Source organism: Toxotes jaculatrix, chromosome 18 (genome assembly GCF_017976425.1).
Source record: "Toxotes jaculatrix isolate fToxJac2 chromosome 18, fToxJac2.pri, whole genome shotgun sequence".
Classification (NCBI taxonomy): Eukaryota; Metazoa; Chordata; class Actinopteri; family Toxotidae; genus Toxotes; species Toxotes jaculatrix.
In genome coordinates, this window is record NC_054411.1 from 5,216,820 (window position 1) to 5,237,358 (window position 20,539).

Here is a 20,539-nt window from a genome sequence, read left to right on the forward strand (position 1 = left end):
CACACACACACACACACACACACACATTTCAGCAAACAAAAAAGAAACTCCAGGCTGGCAGCTCTCCTCCAGCTCCATCAACACTTTATAAGGTTCATGGGTAGCAGCACTCGGGGAAAAGACTTAATTCGAGTCTCCTGCAGAAATAATTGATTCGCTGCCTAGATTCCACATATGAAACATGGCAACCTATCATGTCTGCCCACTGGTCAATGTTCATGGATTTCCTCAGTCTTTTTAACAGTCAAATGCACTTCTGCTTCTGTTATCATTCAAAGCAGGCCACCTGGAAGCTTTGCTGTTTGAGGATGAAAGGAATCTTGAAAGAGGTTGGTGAGGTGAAATAGCGCTTTTGACAGCGACATCTAAAGTATGTGTGTGTACACTGCTTTTAATGGCTGAGGTCGTGTGACAAGATATCAGGGATTTTAGAGAGTAAGAGTGCGAAAGATGTTTCTCTCTCACATTAACGTCTAATCTTGGCTTCTAGTCAGGGCAGCAAAGCTTCCAGCGCTGGCCTGGTTGCTGCCTTGTGGGTTGTTGGCCACAGGCCATCTGAATCCATGGCACCAGCCTTCACACAACTGGCCTCTACAAAGCTTTCAGTTTTTACATTTAAAAGCCAAAGGGCTTATTCCTCTTTTATTTATCCTTTTTCAAGGCTTCCTCTCAACTTGCCCTCTTCCATTTATTTCATCAACTTTTATCTTTTAATTTCAAAAAGAAAAATTTACATTTCAAACCTGCGGGTGGAGCGGTTTGGTTGTTTGATCAGGTTAAAAACACTGATTCACATTCAATGAAATTTTTTTCATGTAGGCCTATAAATTAGATTCCAAAGCCATTTGTTATGGGAGATGATCCAAAGCCACAGAACATAATTACAGTGTCAGCTGTGACACATGGCATGCCTGTGATTGTTTCCATATCAAGTGAGAGTTAGTTGACTTGAGTTTGACAAAACTTAGGATGTATTTGATTAGTCTGTGTCGTATTTACAGGGCTGACTTCACAGTGAGCCATATTTCATGTCTTACTCATGAAATGTTCCCATGCTGACTCACACCCGAGCAAAGATTAGGACCTAATAGCAAACTTATGGCGTCCATTTGTCACAAATTCAGATTATTCCAACTAGGAACGCTTTGATGATGCCATGAAATATCATATCATAATCTTTTGAGGAAATGCTGTTTTGTCATTTATTCATTAGTTGCTTGTATTCACACTTTTATTTCCAGTGTTTTTTCTTTTCCTGAAATGGCCTTCCTCTTATCCCATTCAGGCTGTGATTTTATAGTGTTACTATCTATAAAATTACAGGATGAATTTCATCTTCAGAGTACAAACATATTTCACTCTGTATTGGGGTCCTGCTCTACTTTCAGTGCAAGTCTATTTCCACAACTGAAAAATGCATGACAACATGCCACAGGATCTCTAATCACATCTCTGCGTATTTAGTTTGGTCTGGTCTTTTGTTTGCTGAGCCATTAGAATGAAGTTACTGCTCACTGAAGACAGACGGGCAGACCTTGGTATTTATGACCTGGATACATAAAAAGGCGAGTGTTACACAATTAAACATAAATTATATTCATTCATTTTATCCTTTTTGGCACTTATCACAATTTTAGTAGCATGATTTTTTAGGTAGACAGAGTATCGTTGATCCTCCATGTTAACAGTTCAAAGTGCACAGCACTATTGTGAAAACTGTCAGAGAAAACTCTAAACTCATAACCAAACAACACAGCACGTGGCTTGTAAATGGCTCGCTGGCGCTGGAGTTGTAATCTGCAGAGTGAGCAAATGAGACAAGCTTTTTATCACACCCTTCAGGCATCACAAACAAAATAATAAACTGCACTGAGAGGCTTCTGCCACTGGTCACCAGCCAAATTAAGACTGAGGTTACTAATCTTCATTTGCTCATCAAGAGGAGTTATAAAGTAGTGCAGTAAGTGCCTAGCAACCCAGTCCTCTCCCCTGAGCAGTAATTCCCTCATTAATGATTACACTATTCATAAACCTTATAATTGTACAGCAATGTCACTTTATTACCATCCTCTTCTACAACATTAATAGAGCACAATTAGCGACGAGCCTCTATTCACAACAGCAAGTGAAATGAATTCAATCAGGAACACTCATGTCAGTTTGGACTTACTGAAGGATTAAAGCATCATGCAGTTTTAGGAACAGGCATGTCTGCTTTTTCACATCTTAACTTAAAACCAAATACACAAAAAGTTTGTGAATACACCCTTGTTCTCCAGGAGATGTCAATTCTCTTTTTATATGATTTGTATCTACTTTAACATTATGTACTATATATAATGTTAAGAAAGCCATGCAAGTTGCTAAGCATATTCATTTTCCATGGAGGATGAAAATTAATATGCTTTTGATGCCTGCTTTCTTTATCCTAGCAATAAATTTACATCATAACCAAACGCACTGTATATTGCATTGAACAATGCAGTGAGTTTCATTCTTATATTAAATTACCAAAGAAAAGCATTTGAATTTGGTGCTTCAATATTCTGTGTTGTACTGTAGCATCAGTTGTTCTTGTTAGTGCCTAGTATACAGTAAGAGTTTTGTTCTGTGTAGGGAATATAATTAGAGTGTAGGGAAAAGGTGTCACTCTATAACGGCTTAACAGAGCAGGCTAGTTATCTCAGCACAAAGCCCAACATCACAAAGCAGTTTAAGGCAATCAAGAGGCAAGACATTCAAACAAAATTCTCTTCTTCTCTACATAATCCATTCTGACACACAAAATATTGGTAATGGTTTGGTGTTTCATAACTAAGTCTGTAGTTCCTTACCTGCACATTTTCTCTCAAGTCTGTGGCCTCCCTGAGGGGCTGGGTGGATGCTCTGAAGAGCTCGTCCACTACTTTGATCCCTGTGGTCTTGGTGGTGGTGTACTCCCGGGCCTTCCTCCCCTTCCTGACAGACAGACCCCTCTTATGTGCCCTTCCTCCACCCCGCCTGTTGGTGATGGCTACATGGACAAACAGGGTGGTATTGGGTAAGAATTCTCCCGTAAGAGACTGCAGAGGGACATGTCTATAGCCTGGTTGTAGGCACTCAAATGGGATGGTGTACTGGCCAATGAACTCGTCTCCAATGTAGTCGTCATCCAGCACCACAAAGCGCAGTACTGCAAGTTCGGGCAAATTGATCTGGAATTCGAAACTCTCATCAAAAATGGGATTGTCACCATTCTGGGACACAGTCTTGGTTCTTTGCTCTGCACAGTCAGCTGGGATGCCATGGATCTCCACATATATGTAGGGCTCAACCACATCGCCCTTAGCAGCAGAGCCGCGTGGCTTGGGCAGATTCTGCCCACTGATGACCTTAATGTGAAGAAGCTGGGCAGACACCCCTGGCAGGGAGTCCCGAGCGTTGGCACTGAAATAGGACACCTCTTCTCTCATGATGGCTGGCCGCAAAACATACCCGCAGTTGCCGTTCTGCCTGAACCAGCCAAGGTTGAGGTCCATCATTAAGCCTGGGGTCTGGTAATTCATGGCCACAATCTGGCAGCCACACTTCCAGAAATCCTGGGGGTTCATGTTGCTGGCATCGATTCTCATAGGTGTGGGATATACCCTGGAGATAAACCGCTTGTTATAACAGACAAATTCCTCTGGGAACTCATTGGCAAACCTGTTAGCATCTACCTCATTGAAGGAGCAAATCTCCCAGTATTTTTGGTCCCTCTTAGAGATCTCAAAGTCCCTGAACTGGACCGACTTGCAGAGAGATACAAGGTCAGAGAGTTCCCTGCACAGTCTGAGTCTCTTGCAGCCTAAGCCATTTAGCTGGTCCTTCTCATCAGCTCCCACTCTTCGGGACATTTCCAGACCCTCCTCCTCGTCCGTCACATCCCCCTCAGCATCAGTGCAGTTGGGTGGCAGTCTCTTACCCTTGAGGAGGATTTTACCTTTGAGTTTCTCAGGGGATGGTAGGTAGTTTTCCTCCTTGTTGGGGGGTTCAGTGTACAGCTTGTCACCAAGAATCTTCTTCATGTGCTGTGCCATGACCCTCTGCTGGGGGATGCAGCAGTGGGTCACCAAGCAGAGAATCAGCGGATACTCAGAGCTCTCAAAAGCATATTGGTTTATAATGTCCAGGACTTTAGAGAAAGCTAGCTGCGAGGCTACCGAACTACCAACATACACCACTGGTTCATTATCAGGGCCATCCCACACAATGACCTCAATGCTGCGACAGCCCATCCTTAGAGCTCGGATGTAGCTGCTGATGTCTGACGAACCCCAGAAATGGTCTTCCAGGAGGGAGGCATTGTGTGAGGAGTTGATGTAGTAGTGGGACAGAGGCTGGGTCATATCCTGGCACACACGTTTGTGCTGGGGGTCGAAGATGTGGCATTCAGAGGAGAGGAGGTAGTGTGTAAAGCCATCAATGGAGAGGTAGCTCCTCTCCCTGCCTTCGGCGGATGGCTCAAATTTCTGAACAATTTCCCTGCACATGTCCTCCGTTACACCTTCCACACCTTGCTCCACCTCTACAAATAGCATCAGATCTTTACTGTCCAGATACTCCTTGTTACTGGAGAACTGCACCAGTAGGAAGAAAATCTCTGGTCGTGTGCAGAGCTCACAGTAGGCCTCCACAAAGGTGTCCATGTTAATTGCCTCTCCGTATTGGTCTTTAGCTTTCTGGAGTTCCTTGAACTTCAGCTCTATCCTAGATTCCTTCATTCCAGGGTTGAGCCCCTTGATTATCTGGGTGGCCCTGAACAGGTCTATGTGACCTTCCTTTTCCATGTCTGCTAGCTCAAAAACAGAGCCAATCCACGATGTTCGCAGACTTGGTTGGCTGGGCTCCACCATGTCCACTGTGTGCCGGCCATAAGACACCAGATACCTGAGGCCCATCACCCAGGTGCTGACAACATCTGCTGTACTGGCTACCAAATCTAAGGACTCATAGTTATCTCCATAGATGATTGAGAAGGCGCATTCATCAGGGAACTGATCTGAGAGACCATTGCTGCGCAGAACAGGAGTTTTCTTTCCCAGACGGACCTCTTTAATGCTCTTAATCTCCAGTTTGGCCTTCTCTGAATCCTTCTTGGAAGGCTCCCAGCGTAGCCAGTGCATGTCTGGATCCAGCAGGAAGTATCGGTTGTACATGCGTGAGTTGGAGCGTACCTTCTTCATCTCACAACCCTCCATCATGAAGGCCATGCAAGCAGCTGTGCTGTTGATCTTGCGGTCACTTGGCATTGAGCTGAAGGATACTGTTTTCTTCCTCACCTGTCTCTGTTTGGAACCATCCTGAAAACAAAATGGGATGGGGGAGGGTTGGAGTGGAGAAAGATTTCTTGGTTAGACTTTGTATCTGAATTCAGGAAACAGCAGAAAATACTACAGTGAGATTATAAAATATAAAAGACGCGATTATAAAGTATAGAAGAGGAAAAAGGTCCTTTCATTACAGAGCAGCTTTACACCAAGGCAGATACGGAAATGCACGTTGAATCCTAAAAGAAAAAAACCTAAAGCTAAATACGAGCTGTTATCATGTTAAAAGATTGCAATTCACTATATTCAGGTTTAACTCAAACCACAGCTGGTACAAACAGCTAGTACAGTTAGTACAAAACACAGCTGCTCTTCAAAGAGACAAGATCATATCGCTCCAGTTTTAGGCTCTCTTCGCTGGTTTCCTGCTAAACCACAAAATGCTTTAGCTCCAAATTATACTGCATTGCTGAATTGCTGCTCCCCTTCGAGCCAAAGAGCAGCCTCAGGTGACTTCAAGACTAAAAGTGAAAGGGCTTTAGCACTCAGGGCCCCTCAGCTCTGGAGCGCTCTGCCTGAGGATGTGAGGGTTGCAGAATCAGTAATCACTTCTTTGTTTTTATTTTTGTTTTGCCTTTGTTAAGCACATGGTTACAATGTTTTGAAAGGTGCAATATGATTAAAGTTTCTTCTTATTATTATTAGTAGTAGTAGTAGTATAAATGATAAAGATGTAGCTGATACACCATTTCTATTGGTAAAGTGTGCTCAGCTGCTGAATGCACAAATAAGACAGGCTACAGTAATTGTTTGCTGAGCCATTAGACTAAGCAGTTGATAACTGGGTTATCAACTGCTTGGTGGGAGTCTTTCTTCTCTTTCTTTTCTCCTGTGCAGTTTTCTTCTCATCTCCCATCTTTATGCAGATAAGACACGGCGGTGGACGGGCACTATGTGGAGACTTCTTTAACACTTGACTATTAAAATGGCAAAAATCTTCTATATATATATATATTTATGACAAGCCAATAGCCTTAGAGATAATTGCATGCTTATTTAAAATGCACATCTCCTTTTCTAATTATTCTGCTCATATTTTCAATTACATAACTTCATGTGAAGGCAGAATAACCTCTGGGGTTTTCTCTTGGGACAAATCAGAGTAGACTGTATGAGGTCTGTTTCTTTTTAAAACACGACTGCTTGCTGTAATGATAGGGTACAAAACTGGAGATACAGTCTCGGCTTGGCTGAAGTCACAATGGTTTCATCTCTCAAACAAAGTTGAGAACTTTAAAATCGGTTTCATGTTACCTTGTAACTGCAAATGAGATTTGCTGGTTAAATATTCATCCTGTGGGCAACCTCACAAGGGAAACATTTTTTTGCCAGCCAATTACAAAGTCATTGCAATGTTTGCTGAAGCTCTGAGAAGACTGTCTTTCTACAACAACCCAGGCAAAAGCCAAACTTGTGAAAGCAGTAAAACAGATGCTCCAAACGCCACCTGCCATGACATGGCTGAACTTTTGCTGCTTTTAGGTCTGCGAGCCTAGCTGGCAGAAAGCAGACAGTGCTGCCCTATTTCCACACAGGACTGTGGTTAGCTAGATAGCATGAATGCAGATGGCCTGGTTTAGGGCTTGGAAAATGGGCTTGTTGAATAATGCATACCACAGAGTGCAGTACATTAAAATCAAACCTAAACCAATCCACAAATTATTGTTACACATAAAAGATTGTAGACACAAAGCCTTTGAGACTTCCAGCGGTGAAACTCGGACAGAAGACAAATTCTTTTTCAAAAGAATTTTGTGAAACCATGTATTACCGCACTGACATGTCAGTAGCAATGCTTGATTACATGCGACATCTTTAATATGAAATAAATGTAGTCCATGCTGCCTAATCTGTTTTCTTTTTTGTTGCAGGTCTCTTGATTTTTTTTTTTTAGTTTGAAGAAAGAAAGCTAGAAAGCGCAGAGGGCCTCAGGGAGGAGCGAGTTTGTCATCCCCCCCAAGACAGTGACTGCCTATACAGGTCTGATGGATCTCCCCAGAGCATGGTTCAACACTAGCCACAGTGAAACACCTCAGGGCCATCCATCTTCCACCTGACGTCAGAGGCAGATGATGCCTGGCACCTCATCACGATTAATGAGCACCACTTGACACAAAGCTGAAGAAATGACATGATCATCGCTCTCTGGTTTTGCCCTTGTTTTACGACCTCTATCTCTTTTCCCTACACGCAAGTACTCAGTATCATAATTTCCACATCTGCAATTCTTCACAGATGGGAAAAAAAAACTTTAAATAGAGATACAGATCATCCCTTAGTGTGGATGAAAATACCTTCTGGAAATTTTAGACAGTGCCCTCACTGATCTTACACCAGATGGTGTACTAAGGCCCAATGACGCTGGGACCACCTAGGTCAAAAGGGTTGCTCTCTATTAGCATTATTCAAGCATTTATTTCTCTCCCCCTTGAGAAATACTTGCATGCAATTGTTGTGAGAGCTAGTGCCAAGAGCCACAGGCACATGGTGATGCATGTAGCCTTGCCAAGACTGTGAGGGAAAGGAGAGTGCTGTTGGTTCAGCTGGGGGGTTATACAAGTCCGAGTCGTTTGCAGAGGTAATCTAAGAGTGAAAAGAACTTGCCAAGCACTGCACCTAAGATGTGGACGGACCACAGCGCTGATATCTTCATCTCTCTTTGTCCTTGTCTCTCATTTACTCCAACAGATCATCTGCCTTCCACACATCACAGTGCTTGCAGTGGAGGATAAATCTGGAGGCCATAAGCGAGAGATTGCATTTCAACCCAAATGTCGTGCCCTTTAATGTCACTAGCGTCATGTAACAGAAATCTACAGCTAACAGCTCTAGCCTATTTTTTAATAACAGGCCGAAAAGACAGTTGGTCTCTCCTCTGATTTACTCCTCTAAAGCTGTTTGCAAAATCATCCAGATGGACATTTACTTTGATTCGGGTATTGGGGACATGTGAAGAAAGCTCAGTGAGATGAAAAAGTAGACTTTTTCAAGCAAGGGGAAAGAGCGGGGGAATCTGTTCAGGTCTGATTGTTTTCAGGCCTCCTTTAGGGAAGTAGAAGCAACAGAGGGTCAAAGGGTGTGAGGGTAATCTTGTGTCTCATTAACATGCTGTTACAATTAGTTGGACAGCCAGGCAGGACAACATGCTGCTACCCTCAGCCTCTCAATCAAAACCAAGGAGGCAAACTGGGGGTTTGCTCGGGCTCATTTCACACACTGTTGTAATTTAAATGCAAAACCATAAGGCTGGTCACCTAGAGGTAAAGGATTAATTACCCGGCTGGTCAGGGATATCTCTCCTGCAGCTTTATGGATAAATAACAACAACAACAAAAAAACCCAGTATCAATCATAATTTCATGAAAATGTCCATTTCCTTTTTTTCAAAAAATTGCCTCTGTATTTTCAGTCATTTTTCCCCTGATCGAACACACTCTCTTACCATCTTTTCACAGCCCCTGAGGTTTTCTTGGTAGAGATGTCAGTATTTCTGTTTGTGTGTGTATGTGTGTGTGTGTGCATGTTTGTGCTTGAGTGCCTCTGGCTTGACTGCCTGTTGCTGCTGTTGCCGCGGTGACGTGAGGGTATTTTGGTAATCCTCCACACCTCCCCCATCCCTTCTCTCGTGTGGTGATGCTGGTCGCTCCGGGCTGGGTCAAACACTCCCTGATGGAAGGGTGAAGCTGCTGGGGGACGGGGCAGGCTGCACCACAAGTCCCCCAACATCCTCTGAAGAGCAGCGCAATGTCGCACACCCTCTCTCTCTCTCTCTCTCTCTCGTCACTGTTGTCACACCCCGATGCTGGGCACCATGAGAGGTGGAGAACTTAACTCGAGGGAGGCAATTAATGCGACATGCAGCTCTCAGGTTGCCTGTTTCACTACAGTGCCCCACTGCGTGGAATAAACCAAAACAATAACGCTTCAAAAATGGTAGGTCACAGAGGACAAGCTACTTTTATGGACTTCCTATCTTTGTATATATCTGTAGTCACTATATTTCCTATTATATGGTTTTATCAGATCTAAAAGATATACACATACACCTGCTTTGTTTTCCTCTGCTTCCCAGGTCTGTTGTGTGTCCTAGAATACATCACTTTCAGAAAGACTAATGCTTGCTTCATCTCTGTAGAGTGTTTGTGTGTGTGGGGTGCAACCCAAGCCCCCCGACCCCCCCCCCCCCCCCCCCCCCCCCCCCCAAGAGCTTCCTCAGCAGCCAGATATCTTATGTCATGAAGCACAAACAAAACAAGTCCTCCGTCTCCCACTCACTGTTGACTTGACTGTTTCAACGCACCCGGACAAATACAACATCATGGCGTAGCTCAGCATTTGAGGGCCGAGTGCCGAGCCCCTCAAGCTGATTTTGAACACATGGAGGATGAATCTCTCCCCTGAAGGTCTTCCTGTGGGACCCTGGACACACTGCCTCTTTCACTACCATGGCCCACTTCCTCCCCATCCCACCAAACCTCCAACCACCTCCTCATCACGGCTGTGTTGGCCGCCTGCCACTCGCTACTCTGTGCTCCCATCATATCTCAACTCTAAAACGGGTCTGCAGAAAGTAGTCAGGCACGGCTCAGTTGCTCTCGCCCACAGAGCTACTGTGCCATTTGTGTGTGTGCAATCGGTGAATAAGGCAACAGGGGAGCGTGGGTAATGGGGAGCGAAGACAGAACAGAGCAGAGCAGAGCCCTCTTGATGACGTGCACTCCAAAATGTGAGTCATAGTGTGTGTGTTGTGTTGTGTTTTGCGTGTGTGCTGGAGCATCATAGGATCAATGTCTACACACATGCAGAACATCCTGACAGAAAGCTAGTCACAGCTAAGCCACATTACACATCAAATGCACATATAGACAGTTCAAATACGGAGAAATCAAACACACAGAGATGCTACAAACACACATCCCTACTGTGTTTTGACTGTAAAGCGCTATCATCAGAGTGCCCAGTGCCTAATTACTTTTTCTATCTCAGTGATAACATTACAGTTAATACAACAATATCTTCCCCTCCAATAATCAGATTAATGATTTTTAACATAGTAGCTGGCATCCTTGTATTAAAAACGCTGCCTGGATGAAAAATGGCGCAAGAATTATCTGTGGCCAGATGAATTATAGCCACTATTTTAATTTATTATTTTAATTTATTATATTATTAATATACATCAGTGTGATTTGTTTTACTTGAATCTTCACAAAGGAAGATGAGCAAGATTTTCTCCAATTTTGCATGAAACAAAAGAATCAAAAATAATAATAATATGCAAGTAGTGGAATCAGTGAATGCAAAAATAAATTGTGGAGATGATATGAAAATTTTATTTTATCTATTTTTGGGAGGAAGCCCAAACACTGTTCCCGGCAGAAGCACTAGACATGAAGAAATCTGGCTTTTGCCTTGAAGCACCTCAGAGCTCAGTGAGCCCCAGTCTGAGGTAGGTGGGAGGTCATCATCAGAACCCCCCCCCCCCCTCCCTTCCTCCTCCTCAAGTCTAGGCTGCCCACCACCACCCCAAGGCACTACAGTGCCTCATCCTTCCCACATCCAGGATGGTTACACAAACTGACATCCGAATCCTGCCACACACAGCTTAAGGCACACATCATTCAGTCTCTAACAGACTCCACTCTGAAAAACTGCATGGCAATAGGTGTCTGTAGAGAAAGAGAGAAAGGGAGAGAGAAAGCAAGAGAGGAAAAGTGGATCTATGTTAAGACTGTGCACATGCTAGACAGAAAGATAGACGGAGCGACTGACAGAAAGGGCAAGTTTAATGAGCTTAATGTTAACCTAATTTATTTAGATGTTTTGGCAACGCTGTGCAACCTCAATGCCAATAAAGCAAATCAAATCAAACTGAAAAACGAAATTCTCTTATGGGAAAGAGAGCACGATGGAGAGATAAATACAATGTCAGTAACATTTCACCTTGGCAACATGGCATTGCTATCTGTCATGCCAGCAAAACATCTTCGAAGTGAATACAGATTTTGGAAATAGGAGCGAGGGAGGGATGGAGAGAATAAAGAGAGACAGACAAGGGAAAGAGAGTCAGAGGGAGAGAGAAGTCGGGCCTGTCATCGTTTGTCACAGTAATCTCTAATGTGGGCGACTGCTTAAATTCTCACAGCAGTAGTCTCAGCCGAATATCATGCAACCCATCGCACCATCTTGGTGCGAGTTTTGCAGAACACGAACATAATGTGTGAACAGGCGAGAAAATCGAAGGTCTGAGAAGGAATGTGAGATGCGTGAACTGCGTGTGTGCAGACACGCTCGTGTTTGTCCCAGCGCGCAAACGGATTTACATTTTCATCCAGGTGGTACACTGTGCACGACGCTCGCTGTGCCTCGAATGTAAAGCCCCAGCTCTGCTGTTAATGCTCTTTTCCGTGCTCAGATAATAAGTGGAAATCCCTCAGAGAACTCCGAACAAGCCAAAGAACACCAAACGGTCTCACTAATTACTGGCCCACAGAGAGAGGGGAGGTCAATGCTATCGAGCTGTGGAACCGCAGGAAAAAGCACCAAGTGCTGCCGTCCGGCTTAGATACTTTAGTCACAAAGTATTTATGCTTAAGAGTCCATTTATTTTCAACAACAGTCATGACACCAATCAACACATTCAGTATGGCATGTCTACATATCACACCCACCTGAGTTCACCGCACATTTGAATGCACACATGCACACCAATGTCAGGCTCTCCTGTGGCTTCTCTATCACACCAGCCTCATTCTCCCCAGCTGCTTTCCTCATGCTTTCCATCTCCCCGAGTCACCAATGGGGCCAATTATTTCTTGCAGAAACCTATTTCATAAACTCTGTACAGGTGAGTTTGTGTGTGTTCATATGTTCATGCGTGCGTGCTTGTTGCTAAGCATGAGAGACAGAGACAGACAGAGAGAGAGAGAGAGAGAGAGAGAGAGAGAGAGAGAGAGAGAGAGAGTCAGAGGGAGTCTCTTTTCCATCCAGATTTCCTCACGGTCAGCTTCCTGTCTTGTCAGTCTGTGGTCGTTCTCTTCCGTAGACAAAGTGTCTGCTGTCAATCTCAGCACCCACTCACTCTGAGTGATTGTGTGGCTGTCAGGTCATGTTGGTAATTCTGTAGAAGCTGCGTTAAATAATAACAAAATAATCCTTGTATATGGTGGTGGTGGTGGTGGTAGGAAAGGATTGTCTGTCCCTGAATTCCCTTAAAATCTCACTTTGATGGTGCTCTCCTCTGTTTCCCCTGGTTTGACGGAGGACGTTTGAAGGTTGTTTTTATCAGCTCATATTCAGGATTTCTATCTCACGCCTCCTCCATTGACTATTCCAACTCTGTACAGGCTCCGTGCCCCCATTCAGCTAATGTGTCTGAGCATCCCAGAGCACAGTATGCAGAGATGGCAGGGTTCATTTCTCACCGGGGCCACCCATACACCTAAAACAGCATGAACCCACGGCACTGTCGGGCACGTTGGATAAGACCGTTCATAAAACATCATATGGGCTACTGCCGTTGAATAAAAGTCTTTATATCCTAAATCATTCCAAGGTTTTTACAACTTAAAGCCGCACTTAAAAGAACTTTTGAAAGAACATGAACTCCCCGAAAACCCCATATTTAACAGATTAGCAGTTCCTTGATCACTTTATGCTGAAGGCACCAAAAGGACAAGAGAGGTCAGGTGATTATTTGCTTAGCTTCTGTGTAGGAAATAGTTTATTTTTTGGGTTTTCAGGCCTGGATTAGTTACTTCCTGTGCATGGAAAAACTATGAGAACAACTTAATTTTGTCAGGGCAAACAAGCTGAGACTTCAGTCAGTGTTGGAGTATCCATGGAGTAGGATGCTCTTAACTCTTGCAGGACTTCTTTGGATAAGTGGGACCAGTGTTATGTTATCTTGAGCACCCTGCATTTTGAACATCATACATGAGGCTTTGGTCATGTTTTTCCCAGAGCCAAAGACTGATTGGATTTCACGGCACATGGGCAGCTTAAAATAAAATCACAGAAGTCAGTGAAATTTGAGTTGCAGGTTTGTTTTTTTTTTCTTTTTTAATCTGACAACAGGCTTGTGATAAGAAACTGATAGCTGTGCACCAAACCCCTCACAGCTATCACTGCTGGCGGCACTCGTTGAGTCCTATCAGATATAACTATGTTTAATACTCCCCCATGGTCTGCATTGCTTTAATTAAACAGTGTTGTCTCATTTCAAAGCATTCCTCTCATTACATTCATTACCACAGTGTTTTCTCATTTCCCCAAATGGTTTTCAGCCACAGGCACCGGATCTTGACTGTGTTTGCAAAAGCTGTTGAGGATGTGTGTGTGTGTGTGGCTGTGACATGAAAGCGTGTTTGCACAGCTCCCAGTGATGACCACTGCAAGGACAATAGTTGACAGTGGTGCATTGACACCTGGGTCTTGTCATCAGTCCCCTCCTCTTTGTCTATTGTTTGTCCTTTCATTCTCTCACTGTTGTTTGTTCTCCCACTTTGTCTTTCTCGCTGTCACTCAAGCTTTGCATCTCTCCGTTCGTGAAATCATTTCTTTCTTTCTTTTTTTTTTCCTGTCTTACTCTCTCTGTCTCTTTCCCTCGACATATACCTTCATACAACACTAATAAAGAGATGAGATTGATACTGGGAAACAATTAAGGCCAGGCTAGCGGCGTGCTGAACGTTTCCACCCTGTGGGAAATGATCTATCACTTCCTCAATAACATCTGACAGAGGCAGCTGTTTTGAACCTGGTCACAATGAATCGTCTGCCCGAGCCTCAGGCACAACAAAAGGGGAAGCCAGAGGAATTCTCTTGGATTCTCTCTCTCTCTCACACACACACACACACACACACGAAGAGTCATACACAGGATACAGGATCTTCTGTTTCTTCTCAGTGTGTCTCTGTGAGACAACAGCTCACTTTTAACAGGAAGTGAGAATGTTGCAGTGGCTCTTGTGCGCGACGCTACCAGATGTGGCCTCTCTCTGATCCACTTCCAATGAAACTTTGCACAGGACCTCTCTGAGGCACTGACCACATACAGCCTGCGACCATCAGTGTAGCAGTGCAGCTCAGACTGACATGTTTATCGCAGCCAGACAGAGGAATCCGAGGATGAGCGGGAGGCTGATTAACAACAAATGTCACCGTGCTAGTCCTGTGTCACACATCTCCACGGCATTTAGCCTTCACCTCAGACACAATGCTTGTATGAAATGAAGGCCTGCCAAAAGATTACAGGTAACTCAGTAACAAAGAGGAAAATAAGACAGATGTTATCTGTGCAGTGTAGGAGACTCACAATGCAGTCTTTTAAGCCCCAGAGACATGAGGTACTATTAAAGGACTTGGTATGGGATTTGCAAGTCTGAGCATGAAGGTTCTTTGGCTATAAATAACATCATTACAGGACAAAGAGGCCATGAGTTTCCCTAAGCTTAATCACTGTCTCTGGGACTGCCAGCACAGGCATCCTCAGTACTCCAGCCTGTCAATGTGGCCACACAGGCATAACCTTGACTGCCGTCTGCAATGCAGCGAATGGCGGGGAGAGAGAAGTGCCCCCGCCTGCCACCAGAGAGCTGTGCTGCTGCTGCTGCTGCTGCTGCTGCAGTACAGGACACCTCTGCTACACTCCTCTCCCCTCCTCCACCCTGCCACCTCGCCTCGCTTTTTTTTTTTTTTTGCCTTTTCTCTACTCCCAAAATGGACCAGGGAGAGGGGGAGATAAAGGGGGAGCAGCATCCTGCACTGTCCTCTGACAGATGTGCCTTCCAGACCCCCACACAAACACAAAAACACACACGCAACCACAGCCTGTCCTTGATAGTGATTCTGTGTTTTTCACTCTCTTCACAGATGCACATTGGGGAGAAACTCACAAGGGGCCAAACCGTGAGGTCTATAATGGATGCCTGCAATTCTTGTGTCACAATTCCATAGAGGTTCTGTTTTCCCTTCTATGCCTCCTCATGCACACCTACACACACGCACACTGCTTCCCTGTAAAACCCACACATTTTTGTGGAGGTACACACCTGCCTCCGTGTGCGGCATACTCACTGTTCAAACACCCACCATGTATGTATTTTAAACGTCCAGAACTGTGAAGCTATTTAGATGCTGGAGTAGAGAAAGAGGAGAAGGAGGCTAAAATTGGCAAGTGTTCAGTGCAGTCCAGTCACCTGTGTAGGTGCAGAGGACTGTGTGTGGGTAGGAGAGCAGGCAAGCTTACTATAGCACAGCACACATGGAGCCTTTGGTAAAGGCTATTGTTTTCTTCCAAACCCCCGTCTCTGCTCAGCGTTTGGCAAAAATAAGACTACGTCTCTGAGCAGGCTTTGATCAATGATGCATTTTCTCCCTGACACATTCCACGCCTGTGTCCGTGAAGCCCACTCAACTCTATAAATAATCCCCGTGAGCATGATCCTTGGCTGGGCTCCTTCTGTCTCGTCAAGCGGCTGGCAGACCGACTCAACGGACTGTTCCAGTGCCAGTGGAAAAAAAGAAAACAAAACTCTGGCGTGGTATCTGCACCCGCTTATCTTTGATCTGCAGGATGATGAGCTTTCTTATACAGCTCCTTCCTTCTCCTTTTCTATTACATAACCATTCACCATTTTACTTAATTGATTACATATATCTAGATCAGGCCTTGAATGTTTTCCATTACCTCTAAAATTTCATTAAATTGCCAGCTAGTGGAGAGTAACCGAGTAGATTTACTCTGGTTCTGCACTCAAGTTCAGCTCTGAGGTGTATGCTACCCAACTGAATTTCAGAGGAAAATATATTTTTTATTGCATAATAATTTTCTATTGCATAATAATGATACGATACAAATTAATATAAAAAAAATAATGAGCCTGTAAAGTCCCCAACACTATATCAAGTAATAAAAATTAGCTCCAACTCCACTGGCTACAAAAAACTGAAATGCTGCTTACTCATTTATGCATCAGTAACAGTAATCCAATTACGTAATATATATTAACACAGTTAACACTGACAAGGGCCATTTTGCACAATGAGTACTTTGAATGCAGGATTTTGATCATGTATTTTGTGATGTGTAATTGCTACACCGGAGGATTTGAATACTTCTTCCAGCACTGGTTAAGGCTGACTAGCGATAACTAGTAGGAGCTGAGAGCAGAGTTTGGGTGAACTGCTGCTGAGATGAATAACAGTTTCATTAGTTTTTTTTTTTTTTCTCCCAGTGGTGGAGACAAATGTAGGACATGGGAGGAAGTGGGTGTGTTTGTGTAAATGCACAGTGAAGGGAGGGTGGAGGACACAGGAGCAGAGTGGTTCAATGTGCCCACTTAGCAGAAGAGCTCTGGGTGAAGGTGACCTTTGTGTTTGCCCGGAAAGCCTGACTGGCAGGACTGCAGTGAGGATAATCGGGTCCATCCTGCACTGGCGTGGTGGACTGATACTAATGATGGATTGGCAGAGGAATAAAATGGGTGAGAAACCAGGGGTCTCCTGCATCAGGAAGAAAGGAGGCAGTTGGCATGCAGGGGAAGAACAGGGAGAACAACGGTTCCTATTTTTAGGTCTGGCCTCACTCCTTTACTGAGAAGAGGGAGAGTCAGGATTCCCTGAGAGAGAACTGAACAGCAGGAGGGGAGGTGAATCTGATGAGGATGCATAAGAAAGTTTGATACAAGCTGACCCAGTTTCACCGAAAAGCCATGGGCACCATCTTCAACATGAATTCATCTCCCCCAGCAAGGATGTGTTCCTGTTGCTAAAGATCATGTGAAGGTGACAAAGAGAAGGAGATCAAGGACCAGTGGAAGGATCAAGTCCTAAATCTCCTATGGTTTTCTTCACAAAGTTAACTGTTCTCCTTTCTTAATCCAAAGAAAGTTCTGTACAGCGTCACCTGTGACCAGCATCATTACTCATGCTTTCCCTCTTCCTCGGGCCAGATTGTTATTCTCAGCACAGTGGGGAAGCAGCAGGCACAAAACAATCAACACATTATATATAATCTTATGCACCGTAATCCTCTGGAGTTTTTTTTTTTTTGGTAGAAAAACTGCTGTTTAAGGGGGATGTGGAATTCAATCTGCTGAGTGTCTCAGCCTCAATCCTCTCTGGACTGGGCTCCATCGGGACCACCATCTTAATGTGTTTTTCAAAGAGTCAGAAAAGTTTTTTTTTAGCTGGCTCAAATAGAGTCAACTTCACACTGGGTTGTAAAACAGTCTTAAAAGCGATCATCTCAACACGACTGCACTACCCTATGTAGATCTAGATCCAACTCCACAGAGCTTCAGTGAGAAACTGAATTCTCTGTCAAAGGGAGGAAGCATCTATAATGAGTTTGATAAGTGAGTGAAGCACCGTTGGGCTATTTTGGTCCTGTGTTGTGTTATCTCTTCATGTGGTTGGCTTTACTGCTCCCTGTGGAGCACAAAAAACCTTGCAAGCCTTCTGGCAGCAGCTACAGAAGCAGTAGTTCCGGCGGCAGAACCACATCAGTGTTTAGGGGAGGACCTGGCAGGGCTGGGCCTTGAACCCCCATCATTACCATTCTCTGAGGGAAGCTACAGTATAAGACCTGTATCCTGAAGACTGCCTGGAGGACAACTTTTTCCCCAACCAGCATCACTGCAGTGAACGCTTCCCAGCGTCCCTGCTCCCTTCTCCCATTCTCAAACAACACACATTTGTGCTGTGTCTCTTCAGAGATGGAATGTGAAATCCAGAGCAGCACATAAACGTAGATGGAAGGCCTTATTTCAAAGGTAGAAACTATGCCCAAAGGCATCGCAACATTACTCGCATCTCTCCAAGGACAACAAAGGCTTTTGTTGGGCATTTGCTTAATTATGGAGAGAGAGAAAAAAAAAGTGCAGAAAATGGTACTCGATGCCCTTCAAAAAGAAAATATAAAAATCCCACTGCGGAACGGCTGCTTTCACATACCAGGCTGGAGTGTGTGGGTGTTACAAGGGCATAGAGGGGAGAACCAGGGTCAGAACAGCTGTTGAGGGCTTGGGGGGGGGGGGGGGGGGGGGGTTCAGCAGCAGTACAGGGAAACACATCACAAAGCTCCATTAATTTAAATAAACAATTTCCCCCTGTAGTGACAAATCCTGCTCAACTATGGCTTAGAATAACATTCTTATATTTAACAGCGGAAGACCTGATAATTATTCTGCCCTTAAAAAAAAAAAAAGATCGGTGTGCTGTATGCTTACACAAGCAGTGAGCAAAACTCCTATGTGAGCTTGAAAAATCAATACTCTTACAGTGCGGAGGGTTCTTGGGGTTGACGGTTGCTTGCGTAAATAAAAAAATTCTCACTGAACCCAGCAGCCTTTGAGGCCAGTCCACTGGACAGTCACATGCAGTAGGGATCCTACAGAGAACTCCTCTCTTCATCCATCTGCTACTCACCCACGACCCCTCCCTCGATCCCTTCCTTCCTTCCAATTGGCAAATGGACTCATCTGAAGGGCGTTCATCCTCACCAGAGCTGAATATGACCATCATCTGTCTTGTGTTTTTGCTATTTCTCTCCGCCCGAGCTGTTTACTAGAAGTTGTTCAATTACCGGGCTGTGCAAGTGGAAGCTCCTTTGTCACTTCCTGTACAAAGGTATTATTGTGATTTAACATACTGCATCTGTGAGCATCCTGGCTGATTTACTACTCTCATTAAGGACTACAGCAACGCCAGCTCTGCACTGCTCCACTGTACAGGCTTTGAGTGCAGGAAGGATTTAACAGTATTGTAACACTGCAGCAAGGTGATAATAACATCACTGAAGTTTTACAACACGGCTGCAGTGAATGTTAGGAAGAGGTATGTAAGGCCTTCTTCCATTGCTTCTGTCTCTGTATTCTCCTCATCCCTCAAGGTTTCTGTTTGCGTTGCGAGGGCACCTGAAGGACAAGAAGTGTCTCACACCTTCACACACACTTTTACACACATGCACACGCAACATAATGCAAATGCTCAGCAGTTTATCTGATCAAACATAAGGAAAATAGAAAAGAAACGTCTACATAATCCTATAAGATTGTCATCTGTGAGCAAACATTAGGTTAAAGCAGAGGTATGGGAACATGAGACAAGGGATTTCTCACTTTCAAGAAAAACAGGAAGCAAAAAACCGCATACATATACATTAATTCTATACAGATCTTCACACCACAGAGAAGCAGAGGGTATCTACTCACAAAACACTTTTCGTTATAGATTTGTGCACTATTGATTTCAGAAACGCCTCCTGAGCAGTGCCCACACCCTAACCAGCTCCATCTGCATCCTGTCCTTCACCCACATTTTTTTTCTCTCTCATGAGTTATGAGTGTGCAATGTTGTCAATCAAAATGCAGTTGACTACGTTTGAACTCAGATTACGATCAACTGCCAAATTCCTGGTGTACGAGTAATTGAAATTCATCAGCGGTGACCTTTCTTCAGGGAAGCAGGGCATAGCTGCATCCAGCATTTTATTTTATTCAAAAACCTGTCTGTGACAGATAACAGGGGAATTATGAGCAGGAAAAGGAAACGAGACCCACCTAATACAGAGAGTTCTCTCTCTTTTTGCATATTGTCAACACATTAATTAAATGATAATGTCACACAACATAGACAGAGATTCTGACATGATTTGCTGGGCTAATGGAGTTCAGAAGAGGCACGGCAGATAGCAGAATTCATCAGGTGATGAATGAAAAAGCTTTGTTGCATATGATAGTGTAGGTATGTGTAATATGAAAGTGAAAATTTTCAGGCAAGAGCATTTTAAAGCACATTTTGCAAAAGAGAAAAACTGGGTCAGCTTTGTCGAATGTGCTGTACACGGGTGTTTCTTCTCTGGCTTTAGCTGCTGCTGTTCCAGTCCTCCACAGACTACAAGGTCATACAAAACTGCAGGGAACCACGATTTGGGGAATCCCTGCATCTTGATTCAAGCCTGTATTCAGACATCACAAGGGCCAATCTAAAAACACAAGCTAACTTGTCATGAACCTTTTGGAAACAGGTGACGAATTAAACAAAGGGGTGAAAAAAAGCACTGACGTGGCCTGATCTGCTTCCCTCTGTCACCAGAAGAGAGAAGCCTTTCCAGATAAAGCTGTTGCTGTTTCCTCCTAGAAGAAGACTGACGTTCAAACAACTATTCATTGTAAGATCTTAAGAGC

At 44.2% G+C, this 20,539-nt stretch overlaps 1 protein-coding gene across 2 annotated transcripts in view; it reads right to left on the reverse strand.

The window, feature by feature from the left end:
* Positions 1-20,539, reverse strand: part of si:ch211-210g13.5 (inactive phospholipase C-like protein 2) — a 61,279-nt gene that overhangs the window by 19,046 nt on the left and 21,694 nt on the right. For both annotated transcript variants that reach the window (XR_005896328.1, XM_041062131.1), the window contains exon 2: positions 2,835-5,321. Coding sequence is in view for 1 of the 2 variants with exons in the window: in XM_041062131.1 (XP_040918065.1) it covers positions 2,835-5,321 (2,487 nt within the window). In the remaining variant the exon portion in view is untranslated. The remainder of the gene's footprint in view (positions 1-2,834; positions 5,322-20,539) is intronic.